Source organism: Hylobates moloch, unplaced genomic scaffold, assembly GCF_009828535.3.
Source record: "Hylobates moloch isolate HMO894 unplaced genomic scaffold, HMol_V3 SCAFFOLD_14, whole genome shotgun sequence".
In the NCBI taxonomy this organism is placed as follows: domain Eukaryota; kingdom Metazoa; phylum Chordata; class Mammalia; order Primates; family Hylobatidae; genus Hylobates; species Hylobates moloch.
Window position 1 is genome coordinate 46,070,648 of NW_026652289.1, and position 24,081 is coordinate 46,094,728.

The following is a 24,081-nucleotide window of genomic DNA, read 5'->3' on the forward strand; positions in this document are numbered from 1 at the left end:
TGGAAAATAATATCTGAGCATGGCTACTGCATCTTTACGTTCCATACAGACACTCATTTATTCTATCACCCATCTGTCCATTCATTCATTCATTCATTCATTCATTCCACAAATATTCTTTGAGCACCTGAAGTGAGGGGAGCCTCCATCAGGTGCTGAGGTGCTCCCAACAGCAGTGTAAGGTGGGTTGCTGCCCTCTGGAATCTAGGCCGAGAAAAAGCAATGACCATTTTAATAGAAATAATTTTTTGTGCCAGGTTTTGAATGTAGCGCCTCTCTGAGGGACTCCATTCTCTTTTTTTAGCATCACCTGAAAAAGCTGGAAGGCCGCCGCCTGGATTACGATTATAAAAAGAAACGAGTAGGTAAGATACCAGACGAAGAAGTCAGACAAGCGGTAGAAAAATTTGAAGAGTCAAAGGAGTTGGCTGAAAGAAGCATGTTTAACTTTTTAGAAAATGATGTAAGTATTTAAACCAAATAGGAGATTTTAATGTAAATGAATGAAACATTGAATATATGACTATGATCGACATGTTGAAAAACTCTAAAGCAGGAGTGTCCAATCTTTTGGCTTCCCTGGGCCACACATAAAATACACTAATACTAACAATAGCTGATGAGCTTAAAAAAAAAAACTCATAATTTTTTTTTTTTTTTTTTTTTTTTTTTTTGAGACAGAGTCTCGCTCTGTCACCAGGCTGGAGTGCAGTGGCACCATCTTGGCTCACTACAACCTCCGTCTCCTTGGTTCAAGTGATTCTCATGCCTCAGCCTTCTGAGTAGCTGGGATTACAGCCACGCACCACCACACCTAGCTAATTTTTGTATTTTTAGTAGAGATAGGGTTTCACCATGTTGGCCAGGAGGGTCTCAGTCTCCTGACCTGGTGATCCGCCCGCCTGGGCCTCTCAAAGTGCGGGATTAAAGGTGAGCCACCACCCCCGTCCAATCTCATAATGTTTTAAGAAAGTTTAGTATTTGTGTTGGGCCACATTCAAAGCCATCCTGGGCCACATGCGGCTTGTGGGCCACAGGTTGGACAAACTTGCTCTAAAGCCTTACTTGTTAAGCAAGTTTCTAGAGTTTTCTCCTATCTCCTGCCTCAGAGATTGATTGCTTCAGACATCCGGCAAGCCCTGACTCACATCTTTTTTTGGAGACAGGGTCTAACTCTGTTGCCCAGGCTGGAGTGCAGTGGCACGATTGTGACTCACTGCAGCCTCAACCTCCCAGGCTCAAGCGATCTTCCCACCTCAGCCTCCTGGATAGCTGGGACCACAGGCATGCCACCAAACCCGGATAATTTTTTGTCAAGATGGGGGTTTCACCATGTTGCCAAGGCTGGCCATGAACTCTTGGGCTCAAGCCATCTACCTGCCTCAGCCTCCCAAAGTGCTGGGATTACAGGTGTGAGCCACCACACCCAGCCCCTGACTCAATATCTTAAATCTTGAGGAGTCCTGTTTATCCCAGGATTGCTTCAGAGGTTGTCTCTGAAGATTGCTAAGTAGACTGGCTTTTGTATGTGAGGCCATAGCATTTGTGGTTTCACAGGAGAATGGAAAGTCCAGGTCGTGTGGTAATTTGCCATTTTGCTAAGACTGAAAAGTACTTGGCAAGGCAGACGGTTAAGGGAGAGCAGCTCTCTTAGCTGGGGGGCGGAGAGCTGCTGTCATCCCCCAGCTCTCTGGCGCCTTTACCTGTCATAGCCCACATTCAGGACACAAAAGCATGACCTAAATTTTTCAGCTGTTCCATAGTGGTGCTTGTAGGCTCGGGAATTGTGAAGGTCTCGGATCTTATCCCTCAGAAGTGCCAATCTTCTATTATGCTGTGGTTTGTGCCATTTGCTTTGATTTGATTTGTCCAAGTAAAGTCAAATGAAATGGAATTAAGGAGGACGGTGACTCCTGACCAGGCAACACGCAGCTGGGGGTGGCCTCCCTGCTGGGCCTTGGATTTAAGGGGCCATTGGCACTTTGACTGCCTGAGTGGAAGAGGTGTCAGCCACCTGCCTCCCTCCTGAGCCCCTGCCCTCAGCCTGGCTTCAGCGATGCCAGGAGCTGTTTCAGCCCCAGCATTAGTATGGGACCTAATTGTTAAGTTTTTAAACCTGTGGGAACAAGTCAGGAGGTTTATTTATCCTCAAGACCATGTTGTACTTATAACAGTTTATTTAAAGGTACACTGAGGTCTTACATCTTTTGAGTCAAGTCAAAATGCATTGAGCACCTTTTATTTACCATGGTGACGTGCGGAGGAATTATGTCCAATACTGACAAGACATTCATCCTGGAGAATCTATTCTCCCAACTGGAAATGCCAATTTGAAATTTCCCATGCCTATTAAACCACTGAGGCCTGAAAAGTACACTCTACTGTGTTTCTTTCTTTTTTTTTTTTTTTGAGATGGAATCTCGCTCTGTCGCCCAGGCTGGAGTGCAGTGGCGCAATCTCGGCTCACTGCAAGCTCCGCCTCCCGGGTTCACGCCTTTCTCCTGCCTCAGCCTCTCCGAGTAGCTGGGACTACAGGCGCCCGCCACCACGCCCGGCTAATTTTTTGTATTTTTAGTAGAGATGGGGTTTCACCGTGGTCTCGATCTCCTGACCTCGTGATCTGCCTGCCTCGGCCTCCCAAAGTGCTGGGATTACAAGCGTGAGCCACCGCGCCCGGCCTACTGTGTTTCTTAATTATTTTATTTTTTTACATTTTTTTTGGGAAATAGGAGGAAGTGTGACAGTTTGGTATCTCTGTTTTTCTTTAAATATATAAATTTCCTCTTGAAATTGTCCCCAAGCAACAGCGATTTTGTTTTGTTTCAGATTGCCGTATTGTTTTGAAGTCTTTAGAAAATGTATTTGAAGTGTGACATGTATCAGATACTCCTTGTGGGGCCATATGGAATGTTGCCCTGCTGGCTCCAGGCCCATTCATGGCTTAAACTCTGAGATTGTGTCTTGTGTGTCAGATGTGCCGTCTGACCCATTTGTTCCACTCATTACCTTCATGCGGGAACCACAATGATGGGTTTTTGCGAAGTGCTCCGTGAGGGAAGCCTGTCTCAGCCGCGCCAGCCTTAGCGATTGACCCAAGAGACCTCAGTTTTCCCCCTCAGTATCAGTCAAAAGTCAAAAAGGATCCCTTCATTATAAAAGCTCAATCATTTGTCCATGTTTTGACAGTGACACATATTCTGCCTGTCACAAAAGGGTTAAGCCCTCCCACCCTGCCCCAGCAGACGTAAGAGCAGGTTCCTAGCCCAAGCTCCGCAGGGGCCCTGGTGCTGGCCTTGCTCGGGCCTGGTTGCAGTGTTTCCTCCAAGGCTTCCTGTGGGAAATTGACCTGCAGGTGAGTGGAGGTTTCCCCTGTTCAGCTCTGGGGAGTCGGGGCTGCTCCCTCAGCCTGGATCCTGGGATCTTCACCTTCACAAGGAGGGGTTGTCTGGCTTCTACTTCTGCCATTGAGGTGGGAGAAGACCAGTGTTATGAAACGGAGATGGGCCGCCCAGGCTGCCCAGGAACTAGGCTCTTCCCTTCCTCCCTCCTTCTTCCTTCCTGCCATCTGTAGCTGCAGTGGCTACTAGGTGTGCCCTGGCTGCTGGTTCTTGCGGTAGTGGTGGTGATAGTGATAATGATAAAGACAGTGGTGATAATGATGATGACAATGACAAGAGCTACCATTCACTGACACCTCATGATAAAGAGGCTAAGGGGGTGCTGTTGATGGTCCCTGTCATGGCGCACGTGCGTTTGCCTTTTATCCTACCCAGGTTTACAGCTGAGGAGACTCAGAGGTGATTGTGTAGGCTTCAGAAGCCCATCTTACTCTCTTCTTGGGGTCAACAGCAGTTAGATCAGAGGGCACCGCCTCATCCTTTTCCATGTGTGTCTGTGCCATAGCCAGGTGGTCTGACATCCTCTCCTGTTGACCAGACAAGGTAGAGAAAAATCTCCTGCTAGTCACTCCTTGGACCTGACATGCCAATGCCGATACTGCCTGGTGCTTGGGGATAAACAGAGAATGTGACTAGTTGGGAGAAAGACAAAATGCCAATACATGGTGGATGGGGCATACATTGAACCCTTGGCCCTGTGTTTTGCCCATCTCCAACAACCAGGCCAGAGCTGGTGGCCCTGTAGCCCATGGGACTCTGGCTTCCTGCTCCCTCTGAGTCAAAACCCGCACGTCCAACCTTGGTCACTCAACCTCTTGTTGCCATGTTGCTTCCTTTCCTGGTGGGGAAGTCCTGCATGAGGAGCTGTGCTTCAGGATGGCTGGGGAGGGGTGGCTTTCCTGGCAGAAACTAAAGATGGCTGGGACCTATTCTAATCGCCATGTCAAACACAGTGGATCTTCAGGTGCTGCTGCCTGATGGATTGGATGGTGTTTCTACCTGATCTGGTACCTGCTGGAGACAAGGTGCACAAACTGTCAAATGAGTGGCTGCAAGGGAAGCCTGGTGGCAGGCAGCAGAGGCCCTGACCCTTCCTCCAGACACAAGTGGGACATGCTTCTGTTACGGTGGTGGGAAGTTTGGGGATGTCAGTCACAGCCATTCACCCTTTGGGTTCTGACCAATGGAGGAAGTGACAAAAAAGCTGGATTGGAATCAAGGGACATCTCTTTAACTGATGAGAATGCTTGAAAATTGTAATATACAGACCTCCTGGTCAACTGTGCTGAAGGACATGGCCTGGGCCTAAAGTCTTGTTGGCACTTTCTCCTCCTTGCACCTTCGGTGGATGACAGCCAGCTCTAGGGGAGAGCCAACCTGTCTCACCACCCAGACACAGCCTGAGATGCTGAAGCTGGGTGAGTGGGAGCCTTGCTGGCCTCAACCCTGCAGAGCCAGTGACTGAGGCAGAGCAACCCATCCTACTAACTAGGGAGCACCCCCAGCCTCATCCACAAGAGGAGGAAGAGGAGGGCCTGTCGAGAGGACTTAGAAGCATTCGCTCCAAAGAGAAAGTGAATAAGCAGAGAAGCAAATGAAGGGAAATCCTCTGAGATGGGTGTGCTTGGTGCTCTGGTGCTACCTGTCCATCTCTGTTTGGCACTGACAATTCAAAGACCAAAATCTCACCCTGGGGGAAGAGCTGGTGCCTTCTCCAGCCCTCATGTCTCATCATTCTGGCTAAGACACAATAAAAGCTTCACCGGGGAATGCCTCAAAAGAAACTGTTTGCCAAAGCTCTGACTGATGTGAGGAGAACCCTGACTGGAGTTAACAGACTTGGTCTTTCCTGGGTCTCCAGATGTAATACTTCCTAGGGTTTTCTGGCCAACAGGCCATTTGCAGGGATTTCCAGGGTGTGGCTGTTCATCTGTCCTCACCTCTGCATTCTCCCAACTGAGAAACAAACCGGGGGAGCCACACGAGATCACACATCAGCCCCTTGCTCAGCGAGCTGGGCTCTCTAGAAAGCCATGTTGGAAGGGGCAGCTTGGGCCTGGGCCCACAGTAGAAATCCAATGAGCTATTCCTGGCCTGAAATCTAGACCTTGGAGCCCCTGCAGAGACAGCGGGTGCAGAGACCACAAAGCCAGATGACACATGATCTTGTGGCCACTTCACAAACCCACTTTCTTGAGAAATCCGGAGCCCAGAGCCAGGCCGCTACTGCCTTTCCTTGCAGTGTCTAGATACCCTGGTTATTAGGGCGAAGTGGGTGCCACTCCCGCAATCTCACCCGTTAGATGAATCACCAAAGGAAGGAGAGGTAGAGAGACATGACGTGCTCACTCTAACATTCCTAAGCACAAGTTTTATCTATTTTCTCATCTATTTTTGGCAGAACTGGGAATGGGAGAATGAAGAAGAGTCTCCTTCGGCCCCACACTGTAGCCTTTGGTTGTCTTGTGAGTGGGAGCTGGGTTGGAGACATTGACCATCTCTTCACATCTTGCCTGAGGCTGAGCAGCATCGTTATTCTATAGGCAGTGATGCAAGCCAGGAGGTGTTTTGATTCTCCAACTTTCCAGGGATCCAAGAGGGGCAGTCCCATGACCGATTTCTCGCCAGGCCAAGGCAGGGTCCTGAGAAGTACCCAGGGCAGCCCTCCTCTTGGAGGAAAGTGTGGGAAAGTCAGCAGACTGGTTACCAGCTTTCATTGCCGTATCTTGGGAACACTGTATCACCCATAGGCTTGTTAACACACTGTCACCTCTTCTGTCTTTGCAGAGAAGTTTATTCCTCACGGCTTACTATTAGCAAATGTAGGTCTTTGACATTAGCAGAAATCGGAGATACTCCATAGAAGGTGCCTATTTCAGTCCAGTGAGTCCAGGCACTGGCAGTACTGGCTCTCTTGGTATACATTCCCCAGCTACGGGATCCTCCCTCCATACATGGGTTCCCAAGACCAGTGGAATTACTAGATTCCAGATTCCTGGGGTCTTTCCATTGGTCTAGAGTAGCTTTTTCCAAAATCCATTCCATGGGATATTAGTGTGTTTTGTGTTAATAATGTCTCTGTGGTCAAATAAGTTTGGGAAACCCTGGGTTAAATAAAACTAAAAAGTTTCTTTATCACAAGACTTTTCAGTCTTTATTTGATAGTATGAAAGATTAATCTCTAAGCGGTTCCTAAGAGAAAATACAGTTGGCAGTTTACCAAACTTATTGGACCACAGAATTCCGTCACGTTATTATATTATTACTAATGTTTCAGGGACTGTAATGTGTGGAATAAGATGCATTAGGAAGTACTGAACTTGTAGAAAGCATACCCAGCAAGGCGTGAGATACCTGAATTCTGTTTCTGATTTTGCTTCTGCTAAGCCTGTGGGAAAATCATTTCACCTGACTGGTATCAGGCAAATTAACAACTGCATTTGAGAAATTCTTTAGAAGGATAAAGTGGAGAATAAAAGTGTAAGGGATTATTATCCATGTTATTAATTTAATTGCCTTACTCAAACTTTCTCAGAAACTCTGAATAAAGGCTTTTGCCCCATTGGAAAAGGCATCTGTTTATGACCAAGACTGCAAAGTTCATGAGAAATTTTCCATAGCTTCTCTGAGGAATCCAAAAAGAGTAGAGATCTTTGATATGATAGAGCAAGAAATTACTGGTATTATTACACTGTAAATTGAAGATGACCTCTATGGGAAATGTGCCATTTCAGTTGTGAAAGAGAATGGCTTGTCGTCTTTTGAAGATGTACACTTCTTTCTTTATGCATGCCAAACACACTTGCAGACCCCAGGAGTCTGGACAGGTATCAGCTACTCACATCACAGTTCTCTCTCTGTCCTCGCCATGGGCTTCAGGGTGTGCTACTCTCTACTTACTCACCCGGCTGCTCACCAAGTCCCCTGGTAAGGGATTGCTAAAGAGTCAGAGGAGGAGGGTTCCCAGCCCTGCTCCTTCTAGGCACCCCAGTTTCCATAGTCCTCTTGCAGAGTTGGCCTAAGACAGCCTTTGTTACAATATGTAGTCCTTTGAGCTGTTCTTCCTTTGGGTACAGCCTAAGCCCTTTGCAGTTGGCCCACAAGGCCAGGCTAATAGCTCAGATCTTATGCACGTGTCCCTGGGGTTTCCACAACTCCTAGAAACTTCTAGTATCCTTAATCCATTGTAGTTGGGGACATCTATTCTCTGTTTCCATCCCCAGGACTAAGGTATTCCCAACGGCCATATATGCTGCTAATCATCCATTAGTTTCCAGCTAAAGAGAGGTTTGGAATGAAATGCATCCACAGGTGACACACGTGTGTCACTTGTAAATTGTGTGTTGTGTATAGTCTGCCGTGGGAAATAAATTGAGTTAATTCCTGTTTTGGGGTTATCCCTCAGAAGAAAGTGAGGAGCCCTGGGATACAGCCAAACCAACAATGAAGTCCCCAGGCCCAGCCACGATGGGCCCATTACCCCCTGAGCTTGGTTCCTATGCGTCTCCAGGCAACAACTCCCATCACCATGAATGGGGGACCCTGGGCAGCACTAATCTCATTGTAGGTTTTTGCATAGTTTGAAGATGGGCTAAAGCAGCTCTGTATCAGTTTCCTATTGGGGCCATAACAAGTGACCACAAACTGTAGCTTAAAGCAACACACATTTATTGTCTTCCAGCCTAGAGTCCTAAAATCAAGGTGTGGGTAGGGCCACGTTTGTTCTGGAGGCTCTAGAGGAAGAAGCTGCTTCTTAGCCTTTTCCAGCTTCCACAGGCCACCTGCATTTCTTGGCTCGTTCTTCGCTTCCTCCCTCTTCACAGCCAGCGGCACAGCATCTTCACATATCTCATTCTGACCTCTGCTTCCATTGTCACATCTTCTCTGACCTTGGCACTACTGTCTCGCTCTTAAAGGACCTCATGATTATCTGGAGCCATTCAGACATTCCAAAATAATCTCTTCATGTTAAGATCCTTAACTCAATCGTAACCGCAAAGTCCCTTTTGCTATGTAAAGTAACATATTTGCAGGTTTGGGGAATTAAGATTTGGACATCTTTGCAGATTCCGTGATTCTGTCTACCTCAGGCCCCCTCTGGTTTTGTGGTTCTGTGTGTCTCCCAAGTAGCTTCACAGCCCTCACTTCACACATTTGTCAACCACCGAGGCCTGTGCCTCCTTGACATCTAACCTACATGGAAGTTTACTTGCATTATGAGTTTCTCACTTCAAACATCAGCTGAGTGTGAGCCCATCTGTAGGAGCTAGAGTGCTTCACTTTCAGAAAAGGGAGTGGATTCTCTGGAAATCCAGTTCCTTGGCGTATATCATGTGAACATTTTCATGGGTGAGGTCACACTTTGCTCTCAAGATGGCACCAGCACAGTGTCAGCCCAGGTCTCAACCCGGAAGTGGAATTAAGCCTTTCTTCCCATCCCAGGTGACTTTCTCTGATTCAACAGATGGACTGCTAAAATTCCAACAATGGAAGAAATGTTTTACCTTTTGGTCAGGTTTTGGCTCTTGCTAGGCCTGAGTTTGTTGCTTTATCTTGGTTCTGCTTGTCTAGGTATTTATTTCTAATCATGGTTCAGGAAGCTGAATCTACCTGTGTTGGTCCCCATGGTCCCCAGCACACAGCTCAATGCTCATGACCTGGGGGACAGCTGGAAGCTTCCATTTTCTGAAATCAAGAGGAAAGTAATCTATCGTAGCACACCTGGTTCTCACTGTCAACAAGAGACTTACAGCCTAGTAGCCAGCCCTTCAGGACTTGTACTGAGCACCTACTAGGTGCAGGCATTGGGCAATGCTGCCATTGTTTCCCAAGGTTTAAGGGTTTTCAGGATTCATTTCCTTCCCAAAGTCAGCCACCCAATGAGCAGTTACGAATGCATCTCTAGATTACATCACCTTGTGTTTTAGCCACGACAGAGAGGATAGCTGGTAATCCCCTTGCCCCCTTCCCATTCCCCAACGCCAAATATGTTTCAAGAAATATTCATTTAGCTATCTTTCACTATTTCTTTAAAAATAAATTATAAAATGCAAGCATTTTTTAAAGTGGCTAATAAGACAGGACAAATAAATTTTACTAAAGGCAGAGAGGCATGGCATAGATTTTACCAAGCACACCACTCTAGCACTGTAAGGAAGAAAAATTGTTTCTGTAAAAAATTCTACTGTGATTGTGCTAGGCCATGGCCCTGGACTTATTTAAAAGTACGTGTAAAAGCCAAAGAGATGAAATTTAAGAAATCCTTAGGATTTGGTAGGGGCCAGGCTGTCTTTGTTTTGTTTATTGGGTTTTTGGAAATTTAAGGCTGGGCTTGTTGCTTTTCCAGCCACAGAGCATGGTAAAGTAAATGAAACCCGACAGGATTTCATTGTTTGGATGCTGATCACAGCTTGGCACACATGGAATTCCATGTGTATCTTACATGCATATTGAGCCCGTGTTTAAAATAGTATAAGTGAGTAAGAAAAATTTCAGTACAGGCAACTAAAGAATGATTTGCAACTACAAATGAAAGTAGCCTGGATCTTTGAAGGCTGACAAGTCCACGGTTGGTTAGGCAGGGTGAGATTGTATAAATGAATCAGCAGGCAGACTTTGCCCTAAAGCTGAGTACAAAATGAAGTATGAACATGATGCATAGGCTTTGGGGAAGCCTGGGAAGTGTAGGATTGATTTTGATTTGTGTCTTCGTCCAGCTCTAGAGTTGACTGGATTCTTGCTGGGGGAGGCCAATCACCTCAACCCTCTGGAGCTTGCCTCTGGGGCTCTCAGAAATAAGCTTAATTAATCTCTTTCCTGTAGCAGCCCCTCAGACGTGGGGGAGCAGGAAAGCTCTCAGGCCTTCCTTAGATTGCTCTTCCTCAAATTATACAGCCCCATATCATCCAGGTTTTTCTTATAAGACACAGCTTTAAAAAAATCATTGTAAGTTAGTCATTAATTTCATGAATGTCTTGATTTGTGGGAAACAGAGATGCCAGTGTCTTTATAGTTCATTCCCTGTAGCTCTATGTTTCAGGGAAAATATGTTGAGTGGATAGCAACAAAACGCATATAGGGGACAGGGAAATCTTTGCCCCCGTTCACATGTTGCTCCCTGGCCCCCTTTCTTACCTGTTTCATTTACAGTTCTTAACTGTTTAATTTACTTAATGTCTTGATTTGGCTTAGCTAGAAAGTGCATGTAGAGACACTTGACTAAGTAGGCAGTTCCTTTGCTAAATATTGGCTTCATTTATAACTGGAAGAGCTTTATCTCTCTGTTTTCAGATCCATGAGCTTTATAGCATAGAAAATCTCCTGAGAAAAATCATCATCTAATTGGAAAAACAGGCATTTTATTGAGTTAAATCAAATTCATAATCACAAATAAATTTGAACATGTTTTTCCAGCATTTATAGCTCCATACCATGACCTGTATGATTATTATACAGAGCTCTTAGATGAAATTAAATGAAATGGACCAGAGCCGAGGCAGACACTGGTCTTCCCTGCAAAGCTAGGTCTTTGTTGCTGGTCTCCTCTCTCTGTGGACATTACACAGGCTCTGGCCTCCATGGAATAATTTTCCACTTCTGCTGCAGGTAGAACAAGTCAGCCAGTTGGCTGTGTTCATAGAGGCAGCATTAGACTATCACAAACAGTCCACAGAGATTCTGCAGGAGCTGCAGAGCAAGCTACACATGCGGTAAGCACCTCCACGTTTCTTACAAGCCAAGGGCTGCGGAGGTAACATCTATTGAAATCCATCTGTCTGTCTCTGCATCTCTCCATCTTTCCCTTCCCCCGCCTCATTCTGTTTTGAATTTTCTTTCACTGGCTTTCATGGTTGGATGTGGGATGGGACTGAGATAATAAGTACTGGCTTTGGCCGGTAGGATAGAACTGGGAAAAGGGACCTGGCAGCTTTTCTCCTTTTTCTTTTCATTAAATCCCTTTTTTTGGTGACCTGTGTTTAGGGCAACTAACAAAAGTTGCTCTCCCACCTGGGACATCAACCCCTACAGAACTACCCTGGCTTCATTGCTGATTTGATGAGAGTTTAGCTCCCCATTCACAGAGGGATGGAAAACATCCAGAGCTATGGAAAAAAGTGAGATGCTGTATGGAAAATATGTAAATATCTGTAAAAAAAAAAAAAAAAGATAATGTTTTCACTTCACCAGTATGAATTTCAGGATATGTTCATAATATTGACTGGTATTGAAATAGTCAAAATATTGAAAAATTTCAGGCTGTGTTCATAATATTGACAGGTATTGAAAGAGTCAAAAATATCTTCTGAACAATCAAAGAAAGGTTTCTGTGTTCCTTGTGAATTTAATCATAGATGTAGTCTATACTTTTCTGAAAATTAGTAATATTATATATAGTCTGCATGGCAACCCTATTTATTAAAATATTGGGTTAAAATACCCTTTTTAAATTAGGGTTGATAACAGAAAATTGTTTTACACAGGATTATGGTAATGCGTAAATTTGGAGGGATTTTTACTTAAATCAATGACATAGTTACATAGGGAAGACAAAGATGTATTCAGTCCCTGAAGCATCCACTTCTGCAGACAGATAGTTTACCTGTTACTGACAGGAGTATATTTTCATAATTCTATTGTAATCTATAAGAGTAGAGTGAGGGAGAAGGCAGCTCCCATCACTGGATACTGACCGCGTCCCAGGCACTTGCTGGATGCCTCAGAGACTTGATGAAGAAAATTAGTCTTTTGTTTTGTTTTGTTCTGAGATGGAGTCGTGCTCTGTTGCCCAGGCTGGAGTGCAGTGGCGTGATCTTGGCTCACCATAACCTCTACTCACTGCAACCTCCGCCTTCTGGTTTCAAGAGATCCTCCTGCGTAAGCCTCCTGAGTAGCTGGGATTACAGGCACCCACCACCATGCCTGGCTAATTTTTGTATTTTTCGTAGAGATGGGGTTTCACTATGTTGGCCAGGCTGGTCTCGAACTCCTGACCTCAGGTGAGCACCTTGGCCTCCCAAAGTGCTGGGATTACAGGCATGAGCCACCATGGCTGGCCCAATTAGTCTTCTTCAAGATGAATTTCACTCACAAGCTCAAATAGAGAGTTGAAAAACTACATTTGTGATATCACCTCCATCACTTCGGGCTACTCAGGAGTCGGTGTGTAAAAATCGTCCCTTTCATGACCACTGGCTGTAACCTAAGTTCCTATGCTCAACAAGGCAGAGAGAATGTGTGTTTGGAAAGCTTTCAACATCAGATGTCTGGCTCATCTTACGATGTGTCTTACAGAATATCAGCTGCATCCAGTGTCCCCAGACGAGAATACAAGCCAAGGCCTGTGAAAAGGAGTTCTAGTGAGCTCAATGGAGTGTCCACCACCTCTGTAGCAAAGACGACAGGTAAGTTGACCATTCTAATATGCTAAATGTGCCTTTAGTAAAGCACTTCTAGAAAGACTTATTTACTGCTTGTTTCTGGGTCAGTGAATACACACAGACCCTGGATATCTTTCTTTGGTTGTTTGATATATTCCCTTTTCCCCTAAATGTGCCCCTTTTTTCTGTTCCTTGGGGAAGAATTCTATCACTTATATAACGTGGCATTTAGAACCTTGGCCATAGAACCATTATGGCTACATCATCCTTTATTTTTTTAACTCTTTGAAAATATTTTCTTTATTTTTAAGTGAAATTAGCATTTTTGAGCAACTGCTATATGCTAGATACTATCTTAAGTGCTGCATCATTATTTTTTATTACACAAGTGATGCAAATGTGTCTTTTAGTAAAATAATCAAACAGAAAAAAATTGGTAAACAGAAAAAAAATTTAATGGTATAAGTCATTCTATAGTCTCTTATGATCACCCACACCATCCCAGTTCGCTTCACACTGTTAAAAATTTGGTATAACTATTATATCTATTGATGTACATAGATATACACATAAACAGCATTTTGGATTTTTTTCTGTTTTTTATTTTTTTCTTTTTTGAGCCAAGGTCTTGCTCTGTCACCCAGGCTGTAGTGCAATGGCACGAACATGGCTCGGTGCAGCCTTGACCTCCTGGGCTCAAGCAGCCCTCCTGCCTCAGCCTCCCATGTAGCTGGAACTACAGGCGTATGTGACCCTGCCAGGCTAATTTTTTTATTTTTTGTAGAGACAAGGTCTCACTTTGTTGCCCAGGCTGGTCTGCAACTCCTGGGCTCAAGCAATCCTTCTGCCTCGGCCTTCTGAAGCGCTGGGATTATAGGCATGAGCCACTGTACCCAGCCTTTTTTCTGTTTTTTAAATGCGAGATTATACTAGGCATATTGTTTGGCAGTTTGCATTTTAAAATGTATCACTGTTTCTTGGAGTTATCATGCTTATAGGTCTATCCCACTGTTTTAACAGCTTCATAGTTTTCTATTATACCATTTCCCTATTGGCGGACATTAAGGTTTTTTCCAGTTACTTGCTACAGTGAGTATCCTTTATCCACTGTGCTGGCTATATTACTATTAAAGCATGAACACCTGCTTCCCCACACCCATGCCAGTAGACTCCCATTTCTGCCAAGCACTCATGAGAACAAAATGGTATCCAGTCTTAATTTGCATTTTCATGATTATTACTGAGGGTGAACTTTCTTTACTATATTTTAATTTGTATTTCCTTATGTCTGAATTGTCTGTTTATGTCATTTATTTGTGTTTTTTGAGGGTAGTTTGCTTTGTCTTATTGTTTTATAGGAGCTCTTTCCATATGAGGATATTAATAATTTTTTTCCTAGTTTGTCCTTTATCTTTAAACTTTGTTTATGGAGTGCCTTGTCCCTTTGCTGCTTTTGCTGTTGTTTACTTTGTTTAGTTGTGCTTTGAGTATACAGAAGCATTTATTTTGATGTAGTCAAATGCATCTATCTTTTGCTTAAGACTTTTACATTTTGTGACCTGTCGTGATTACATTTTGTGCCCTGTTGTGAAAAGTCTTCCTATCCCTGAAGTTATTCTTCTACAGTTTTCTACTACTTTGAATACTCTTTTCTTAATATTTAGATCTTTATCATAAGGATTTATTTTTGTAAATGAAAAGAAATTCCCAAACTATCTTTCAGAGTTGCGCTACCATTTCACATCTCCACCAGCAATATATTAGTGATCCAGTTTCTCCACATCCCTGTCAGCATTTGGTGTTGTCACTGTTTTTTGTTTTAGCCACTTTGATAGGTGTGTAGTTAATCTTACTGTGGGTTTAATTTGCATTTCCTTAGTGACTAATGATGTTGAGTATCTTTTCATGTGTTTATTTGCCATCTGTGTATCCTCTTTGGTGAAATGGTTCTTCATGTCTTTGGTCCATTTTCTAATTGGATTGTTTACATTTTTACTGTTGAGTCCTGAGAATGCTTGATTTATTCTAAATACAGTTTCTTTCTATATATGTGATTTGCAAATATATTCTCTCACTCTGTAGCTTATCTTTTTATCCTCTTAATAGGGTCTTTCACAGATCAAAATTTTTAATTCTTATGAAGTCCAATGTATTCATTTTTAGTTTTATAGATTGTGTGAAGTCTAGGAATTCTTTGCCTAGCCCTAAATAATAAATATTTTCTTTTCTTTTTCTTTTTTTTGAGACAGAGTCTCACTCTGTAGCCCAGGCTGGAGTAAAGTGGTGCAATCTCGGCTCACTGCAACCTCCGCCTCCCAGGTTCAAGCGATTCTCCTGCCTCAGCCTCCTAAGTAGCTGGGACTACAGGCGCACACCACAATGCCCGGCTAATTTTTGTATTTTTAGTAGAGACAGGGTTTTGCTATGTTGGCCAAGCTGGTCTTGAACTCCTGACCTCAAATGATCTGGCTGCCTCAGCCTCCCAAAGTGCTGGGATTACAGGTGTTGAGCTACCACACCCCTCCTCTCCTATGTTTTTTCTTAAGTCATGATCCACTTTGTGTTAATTTTGTATAAATGTGAGACTTAAGTCATTTATTTTGCCTATGGATGTCCAATTGCCTTTTCAAACACACATTGCTCATATAAGCTGCACAGTGTGAATTTTCTTCCAACCCTATTGCTATCCTTAAAGGTTTTTTTTTCATTTAAAAACAGAAATTATCAGAGAAATATTTGTATGTTGTTTAAAAAGAAAATGGTAATATGCGTATGTGGTTTTAAAAAGGCAAATGTAGTTACCTCTACCTCTGTGTGAAAACATGGGCAGACCCCATGAATTTTCTCATTATTAAAACTAAAAATTATCAGAGTGTATGTGTATACATTTATTTTATTTTTTTATTTTATTTATTTTTATTTTTTTAGACAGAGTCTCACTCTGTCGCCCAGGCTGGAGTGCAGTGGCGCCATCTCGGCTCACTGCAAACTCCGCCTCCCAGGTTCAGGCCATTCTCCTGCCTCAGCCTCTCCGAGTAGCTGAGACTACAGGTGCCCGATACTGTGCCCGGCTAATTTTTTGTATTTTTAGTAGGGACAGGCTTTCACCGCGGTCTTGATCTCCTGACCTTGTGATCTGCCTGCCTTGGCCTCCCAAAGTGCTGGGATTACAGGTGTGAGCCACTGCGCCGGGCCATATGTATACACTTTTAAAAAAATATGGTGCAAGCTTTTTCATGAGAAATGGCAGTTTCCCCTTCAACTCCTTTCCCAGTGCTTATTTTCTGCTCTCAAAGGAAACACTTTCAACTCTTTTACATATTTATTTGGTACTTAACTTCATGGTGCTTTTTTTTTTACTGTTTCTTTTTTTACTCTGATTCTTCAGTTTTGGATAAATGTATTGATTTCCTGATATGGAAGATAATGGCTTAGCTTCCTAACCCTTGGTCTTCCATAGACTTCTCCCTCCCTTCACCCTTCCAATTTACTTATAATCACTATTTTTGTTAAATAAATATTCATTGTGTAACCATCACTTCCATCATGTGGGACTCTTAAAATGCCCTCCTCCCCTTTTTTCCCTGCTCTTATTTTAAATTGCCTACTTATGGATGAAAATGTGAGCAGGCTCCATGACTTTTCTGACTACTCTTGGGTCACATAAGTTCTCCAGTCACTTGAATGTGTAAGTGCAGACTCGTGCAGTAGTCAAAATGCTAAGACCCATGTCATGGTCAAAGCTATAATCTTGATTTAAAGTTTGGCTTTCACTCCTCCCCAAGCTCTGGCCTGCTGCCTTGGAAACATTAGTGTCAGGGAAGAGGTTGTATTTGGCTTTTTCTCTTTCCCCATCTACCCCTTCTGTTCTTAAGTCCCCAGAGAATGTATTTTAAGCTCGCTGAGGAATCTTTTAAAAGTCCTTCTCTCTTGATTTGGTGTGAAATGAAAAGATCACAACACATCCTGCCTCCTTCACACTCTCTCCAAACATTTTTCTAAAAATCCTTTTTAATCTCCATCTTCTGACCTATTTATGCCATAGATGTAGGCTGGGATTAAAAGTTATAAAACTGGCTTCCCTCATCTCTTCTGTTTTTGTTTGTTTCCAAATCCTGCATAAGTTGTCTTCTGCACATCAGTTAAAAAAAAAAAACGGTTCTGGGGCCTCATCCAAAGCTTCCATTTTTATATCCTCTAACACTTATTTACAATGTCATGAGCACAAAAATAATATTCACAGCAGTATCACATAGTGTACTATCATTGCATTTCTATTCTTGTACAATTGTTGTCTTGATGACTGTAGCTTCATAAGTTTTGAGGTCAGGTCCTGTTAGTCCTCTGACTTTGGTCTGCATTTTGAAAGTTGTTTGACTATTCTAGTTACTTTGCATTTTCATGTGAGTTTTAGAGATCAAATTTTCAATGTTTCAAAAAAATCCTGCTCAGATTTTTATTTGGATTGGGTTGAATCTGTAAGTCAATTTAAGAGGAATTGATAGCTTAACAATATTGAGTGTTCCAGTCTTGAACACAGTCTATTGTATTTCCCATTTATTTAGGTCTTCTTGAATTTCCCTCAGCAATGTTTCACTATTTTTAGAATATGTACAGGTCTTTTAATTTTTTTCATCAATCTCTAAGTATTTTATATCTTTATGCAATTGTAAACAGCGTCTTAATAAAATTTCCATTTCTGAATTTTTGTTTCTAGCATTCATAATATTCCATTGATTTTTGTATATTGATCTTGTATCCTGCCATGTTGCTAAATTTACATCTTAGGTCTAGTAGTTGTTTAATAGATTCCGTAGTTTTTCTACATAGATGTTCATGTCATCTATAAACGAAGACAGTTTTACTCGATATCTGCATGCCTTTGTTTTTCTTGCCTTTTTTTACTTGCTAGAACATGCTGAGTACAAAGGGTTAGAGTGGACATCCTTGCTTTGTCTCTGATTTTAGGGGAGAAGCATTCAGTGCTTCATAATTAAGGATGATTTTAGGTGTAGATTTTTCATAGAATTTTTTTTTTTTTTTTGAGACAGGGTCTTGCCCTGTTGCCCAGGCTGGAGTGCGGTGGCACAGTCGCGGCTTGTTGCAACCTCAACCTGCCGGGCTCAAAAGATCCTCCCACATTAGCCTCCCATGTAGCTGGGACTACAGGCACACACTGCCAAGCCTGGCTAATTTTTGTATCTTTCGTAGAGATGAGGATTCGCCCTGTTGCCTAAGCTGGTCATGAACTTCTGAACTCAAGCTTTCCGCCTGCTTCGGCCTTCCAAAGTGTTGGGATTACAGGCGTTAGCCACTAGGCCTGGCCTTCATAGATTTTAAAAATCAGATTGAGGGAGTTCCCTTCTAGTCATAAATAGTTCGAAGAGAGTTTTAATGAGAAACAGTCTTTGAATTTTGTCAGATGCTTTTTTTTTGGTATCTGTTGAGATGATCGTTTAATTTTTAGTTTTAGTTTGTTAATATGGTGAATTACATTCTTAGTTAAATCAACCTTGCATCCCTAGGATAAACTCTTTGTGGGAAAGTTTTTTCAAATTAATTTTAAATTTTAGAATAGTTTTAGACTTACAGAAAAGTTGTGACGATAGCACAGGGCATTCCCATATACTCCTCCACTCTTCTATATTAACATTTTATTAGTATGGTACATTTACTATAAATAATGAACATACGTTTATATTAACTAAAGTCCATACTTCATTCACATTTCCTTAGTTTTTACCTACTGTGCTTTTTCTGTTCTAGGATTCTATCCAGAATAGCACATTGCGTTTAGTCATCACATCTCTTTCAGCCCCTTTTGCTGTGGCAGCTTCTAAGACTTTCTTTGTTTTTAATGAACTTGACAGTTTTGGGGAGTACTGTTTATATATTTTATAGAATATCCCCCAGTTGAGATTTGTCTGATGTCTTTACATGGTTAGACTGGAGTTAGGAGTTTCTGGGAAGAAGATCACAGAGGTAAAGTGCCATTCTCATCCCATCACCTACCATCTCACACCAGTCAGAATGGCTGGTAGTAAAAAGTCAAAAAATCATAGATGCTGGCAAGGCTGCAGAGAAACGAGACAGCTTATACACTGCTGGTGGGAATGTAGATTAGTTCGGCCACTGTGGAAAGAAGTTTGGCAATTTCTCACACAACTTAAAAGCAGAACTATCATTTGACCCAGCATTCCCATTACTGCATATATATACCCAGATGAATATAAATCATTCTACCATAAAGACACATACACGTGTATGTTCATCGCAGCACTATTCACAATAGCAAAGGCTTGGAATCAAACTAAATGCCCATCAGTGGTAGACTGGATAAAGAAAACATACATATATTCCATGGGACACTACACAGCCATAAAAAAGAATGAGATCATGTCCTTTGCAGCAACATGGATGGAGCTGGAGACCATGATCCTAAGTGAACTAACTCAGGAACAGAAAACCAAATACTGCATGTTCTCACTTGTGAGTGGGAGCTAGACATTGAGTGCACGTGGACACAAAGAAGGGAAATAATAGCCAGTGGGGCCTGCTTGAGGGTGGAGGGTGGGAGGAGGGTGAGAATTGAAAAACTACCTATCCTGTACTATGCTGATCACCTGAGTGACGAAATAATCTGCACACGAAATCCCTGTGATACACTGTTTACTCATATAAAAACCCTGTGCATGTACCCCTGAACCTAAAATTAAAAAAAAAAAAAAAGAATATGCCCTATCAACAAGATTAATCACTGCTGATACTGATCTTGGTCTGCTGGCTGAGGCAGTATTTGTCAGCTCTCTGTAAAGTTACTCCTTGTTTTTTTTTTTTTTTTCCTGCATGAAGGCTTTAAACTATAAATTCAACATCTTTATAGATAGAAGGCAATTGAGGTTATCTGTTTCTTCCTGAGTGAACTTTAGAAGTTTGTGTCTTTCAAGGAATTTATCCCTTTCATCTAAGTTGTCAAATTTATTGCATAAAGTTGTTCACAATATTCTGTTATTATCCTTTTAAGATATTTAGAATTTGTAGTGATTTACTTCTCTCAATCATTTTTGAAATTGGTAATTTTTGTCTTTCTTTTCTTAATCATTTTAGCTATAGATTTATCAATTTTATTGATCTTCTTAAAGAGCCAACTCTCTGTCTCATTGAGTTTTCTCTGTTGTCATTGAGTCCTTTTGCCTTTTCCAATGTATGTGTTTAGTGCTATCAATTTCCCCCTAAGTACCACTTGAGCACTATCTCATGCATTTTGATATGTTGAGTTTTCCCTTTCATCCTCTTTAAAATTGTTTCTAATTTTACTTTTGATAACCTCTTCAACTCTTGGTTTCTTCTGAAATGTGTTATATCATTTCCACATATGTGGATATTTTTCAGATCTCTTTCTGTTTTAGATATCTATTTAATTCCATTTTTTATCAAATAACATACTTTGTATGAATCATACCCTTTTAAATTTTTTGAGACTTGCTTGATGGGCCAGAATATGATCCATCTTGGTACATGATCTGTGTACACTTGAGAAGAATGTGTATTCTATTCTTATTGGGTAGGGTGTTTTATAAATGTCAATTAGGTCAAATTATTTAATAGTGTTCTTCAAGTCTTCCATATTCTTACTGATTTTTTGGTCTATGTTTTCCTATTAATTTTGTGGCAGAGGGTATTAAATCTCTGATTATAGTTATGGATTTGTCTATTTCTCCTGGCAATTGTATCCAGAAGTATGGGAAGTTGGCTACATTCCCTTCCCTATTCCTCATTCGCACTGACCCTTTTAGTCTGATTACTTGCATTTTTTAAAACATGGAAAGTGTTTTTTTTGTTTGTTTGTTTGTTTGTTTTAAGATATGGGGTTTTGCCGTGTTGCTCACGCTGGTCTCTAACTCCTGGACTCAACGTTCCTTCCACCTCGGCCTCCAAAGTGCTAGGATTATAGGTGTGAGCCACTGTACCCCACTGACTTTTTTTTTTTTTTTTACTGTCTTAAATATCCGTCTCCTCTATTCCCTTTCTTTTTGCCCGTGTAAACAACTACTAGAGGTTGAAACTTTTTGTCCTTCCTCTGTCTCGTCTTTTCCTTCTTGCTCTCTGTACCTCTGTTTTTTTATTCTGCCCCCTGAGGACATTTCACCTTCTTACTTTATTCTTTGATCCAGTTATTTATTTAGTATATCTACTGAATTTCTTATTCCAATTGTATTAGTTCTCTATCGATGCTGCAATGAAATACCACAAACTGTGTGGTCTAAAATAACACAATGTATAATCTATTTTATAGTTCTGGAGGTCAGAAGTCCTAAAATCAAGGTGTTCACATTCCAGACAGGGTGGAATCCGTTTTCTTGCCTCTCCTGCCTTCTAGAGACTGCCTGCAGTCCTTGCCTCATTGCCCCTTGCTCCAGCTTCCCAGCTGGTGGCATGACATCTTCAGCTCTCCCTGCCTCCATTGTCAGATCTCCTTCTCTGACTCGGATTCTCCTGCTTCCGCCTTATAAGGACCCTTGTGATTATACTGAGCCTACCCACATAAACCCAGGGTAACCTCCGCATCTCAAAATCTGTAACTTAATCACATCTTCAGATTCCCTTTCACTGTGTAAAGTAACATAGCTATAGGTTCTGGGGATTAGGAAGTGGACATCTTTGAGGCTACTGCTCTGCCTACCATGATAGTGTTCAAATTTATATTTTTAAAAAATTTTACAAGTAACTAGACCTTTCATATTCCTCTGAGAATATTAATTATACTTTTTATTTTTATATTTATTTAGTTTTATTTTATTATATTATTATTATTATTTTTATTTATTTATTTTTTTTTGAGATGGAGTTTCACTCTTGTCACCCAGGCTGGAGTGCAATGGTATGATCTCGGCTCACTGCAACCTCCGTCTCCCGGGTTCAAGCGATTCTCCTGCTTCAGCCTTCTGAGTAATTGGGATTACAGGTGCCTGCCACCACACCTGGCTAATTTTTATATTTTTAGTGGAGACGAGGTTTCACAATGTTGGCTAGGCTGGTTGCGAACTCCTGACCTCGTGATCCGCCCAACTCGGCCTCCCAAAGTGCTGGGATTATAGGCGTGAGCCACCACGCCTGGCCCTTAATTATACTTTTTAAAAAGTCTCCACTTAATTCTTACCTCCTTGAGTGTTTGTTGGGATCTGGAGTCTACTTTATGAAGTTGTTTCTCATACGTTGATGATTCTTGGCTCTGTGCACAACTTTTTATTTGAGAGTGCTTATGAGGTTGCCTCCTGTGGTTAAGGGGAAATAAGGGATGTTCTCTTGAGTGCAGTGGACTGGTTTCTGTTTTTCTGGTTGTTTCTATCATCCACGGCACTGCCCTGACTTTCTGTTTCAGATGCCCACACTCACTCAGTACCCCTTCCTGAAGGCAGTTGCCAGGCCTCCCAGCACTGGTACAAACCCAGGATGAGTGGACTCACCTGGCTGCTCTTTTCTCAGAAAGCCAGCCAGCTTTTAGGATCCACTTACACTGAGTTTTGAGCGCCCTTAGACTTTGCTGTCATGGCATTCCGCTTTGGGAGCCATGTTGAGCCTCATTTCCTCCATCTGCTGCTTTCCATCTTCCAGGCATTCTTGTATTCCTCATCATTTCTGGTCTACCAGCAGTATTTAGTCTCATTTTCCAACATTATTTGCAACCTTAAAAAGTCCTATTTTATAAGTGTTAGGGATTTGATACATGAAAGGAAGGCTGCAGTCTTGTACTTCATTGTGCCATATTAATGGAAATTTCCCTTAAGACGTTCAATGCCACTTATCTCACTGGTTGCATCTTTGCTCCTCCCCAGGATGGCTTTAGGTGCTGAATGGATACAGACAAACAATCTTGAATCACATGATGAGAAAATATTCTTTTTTTCAATTCTCTTTTATTCATTCCAATTTCAAGGAGATAAGCTACAGTTTTGTGCTGGAGTATTTTTAATGTTCAATTTTAACAGAGAAGAGAGGCCTCCGGTTAAAAGTCATTTACAGACTAGAGAACGTATCTTTTGGATGTAATAAAATTCTCTATTTTCCATTGTAATTATTTTCATGCTTACAATCTCTTTATAGCATGTGGTACTAGTTTTCAGTTTACATTTTTTGATGTAATGTTTCAGTGAAAGTTATTTGAATAAAATTTATTTTATAAAAAACGTATCAAGATGATACTTAGGTACAGTTCTCTGAAGACTATTTTTTGTTGTTTGTTTTTTAAGATTTTAATGAAGCAGATATATTTTCAAAGTAGAATTCATTGGTGCCATAACAATTTTCTATCTCTTCTTATTTACTTATTTTTTTGCCCTTTATATTTCTGTAGTTGGAGGAGAGATTCAACTTCCCATGTGAAGCACTCCCCCTTTCCTTTCTTTATTTTTTTGATATTTTAATTTTTTTCCATAGGTTTTTGAGGAACAGGTGGTATTTGATTACATGAGTGAACTCTTTAGTGGTGATATTTGTGAGATTTCAGTGTACCAATCAGCCTAGCAGTATACACTGAACCCAATTTGTAGTCTTATCCCTTATCCCTTCCCACTCTTTCTCTCAAGTCCCCAAAGTCCACTGTATCATTCTTATGCCTTTGCATCCTCATAGCTTAGCTCCCACTTATGGGTGAGAACACATGATGTTTGGTTTTCCATTCCTGAGTTTCTTCACTTAGAATAATAGTCTCCAATTCCACCCAGGTTCCTGCAGATGCCATTAATTCATTTCTTTTTATGGTTGAGTAGTATTCTACCATATATATATATATACACACCACAGTTTTTTTATCCACTCATTGATGGGCATTTGGGCTGGTTCCATATTTTTGCAATTGCAAATTTTGCTGCTATAAACATACGTGTGCAAGTATCTTTTTTGTATAATGACTTCTTTTCCTCTGGGTAGATACCCAGTAGTGGGATTGCTGGATCAAATGGTAGTTCTACTTTTAGTTCTTTAAGGAATCTCCACACAGTTTTCCATAGTGGTTGTACTAGTTTACATTCTTACCAGCAGTGTAGAAATGTTCCCTTTTCACCCATCCACGCCAACATCTATTTTTTTTTAATATTTTGATTATTGCCATTCTTGCAGGGTAAGTTGATATCGCATTGTGGTTTTGATTTGCATTTCCTTGATCATTAGGGATGTTGAGCATTTTTTCATGTTTTTTGGCCATTTGTATATCTTCTTTTAAGAATTGTCTATTCATGTCGTTAGCCCACTTTTAGATGGGATTGTTTGTTTGTTTCTTGCCAAGTTATTTGAGTTCCTTGTAGATT

General features: G+C 41.6%; 1 protein-coding gene across 5 annotated transcripts in view; it reads left to right on the top strand.

Annotated features, from left to right (window-relative positions):
- SH3GL3 (SH3 domain containing GRB2 like 3, endophilin A3) overlaps positions 1 to 24,081 on the top strand; it is a 159,134-nt gene that overhangs the window by 116,418 nt on the left and 18,635 nt on the right. For all 5 annotated transcript variants that reach the window (XR_004251581.2, XR_009209576.1, XM_032174131.2 and 2 more), the window contains 3 exons: positions 305 to 463; positions 11,004 to 11,107; positions 12,690 to 12,799. Coding sequence is in view for 3 of the 5 variants with exons in the window: in XM_032174131.2 (XP_032030022.1) it covers positions 305 to 463; positions 11,004 to 11,107; positions 12,690 to 12,799 (373 nt within the window). In the remaining 2 variants the exon portion in view is untranslated. The remainder of the gene's footprint in view (positions 1 to 304; positions 464 to 11,003; positions 11,108 to 12,689; positions 12,800 to 24,081) is intronic.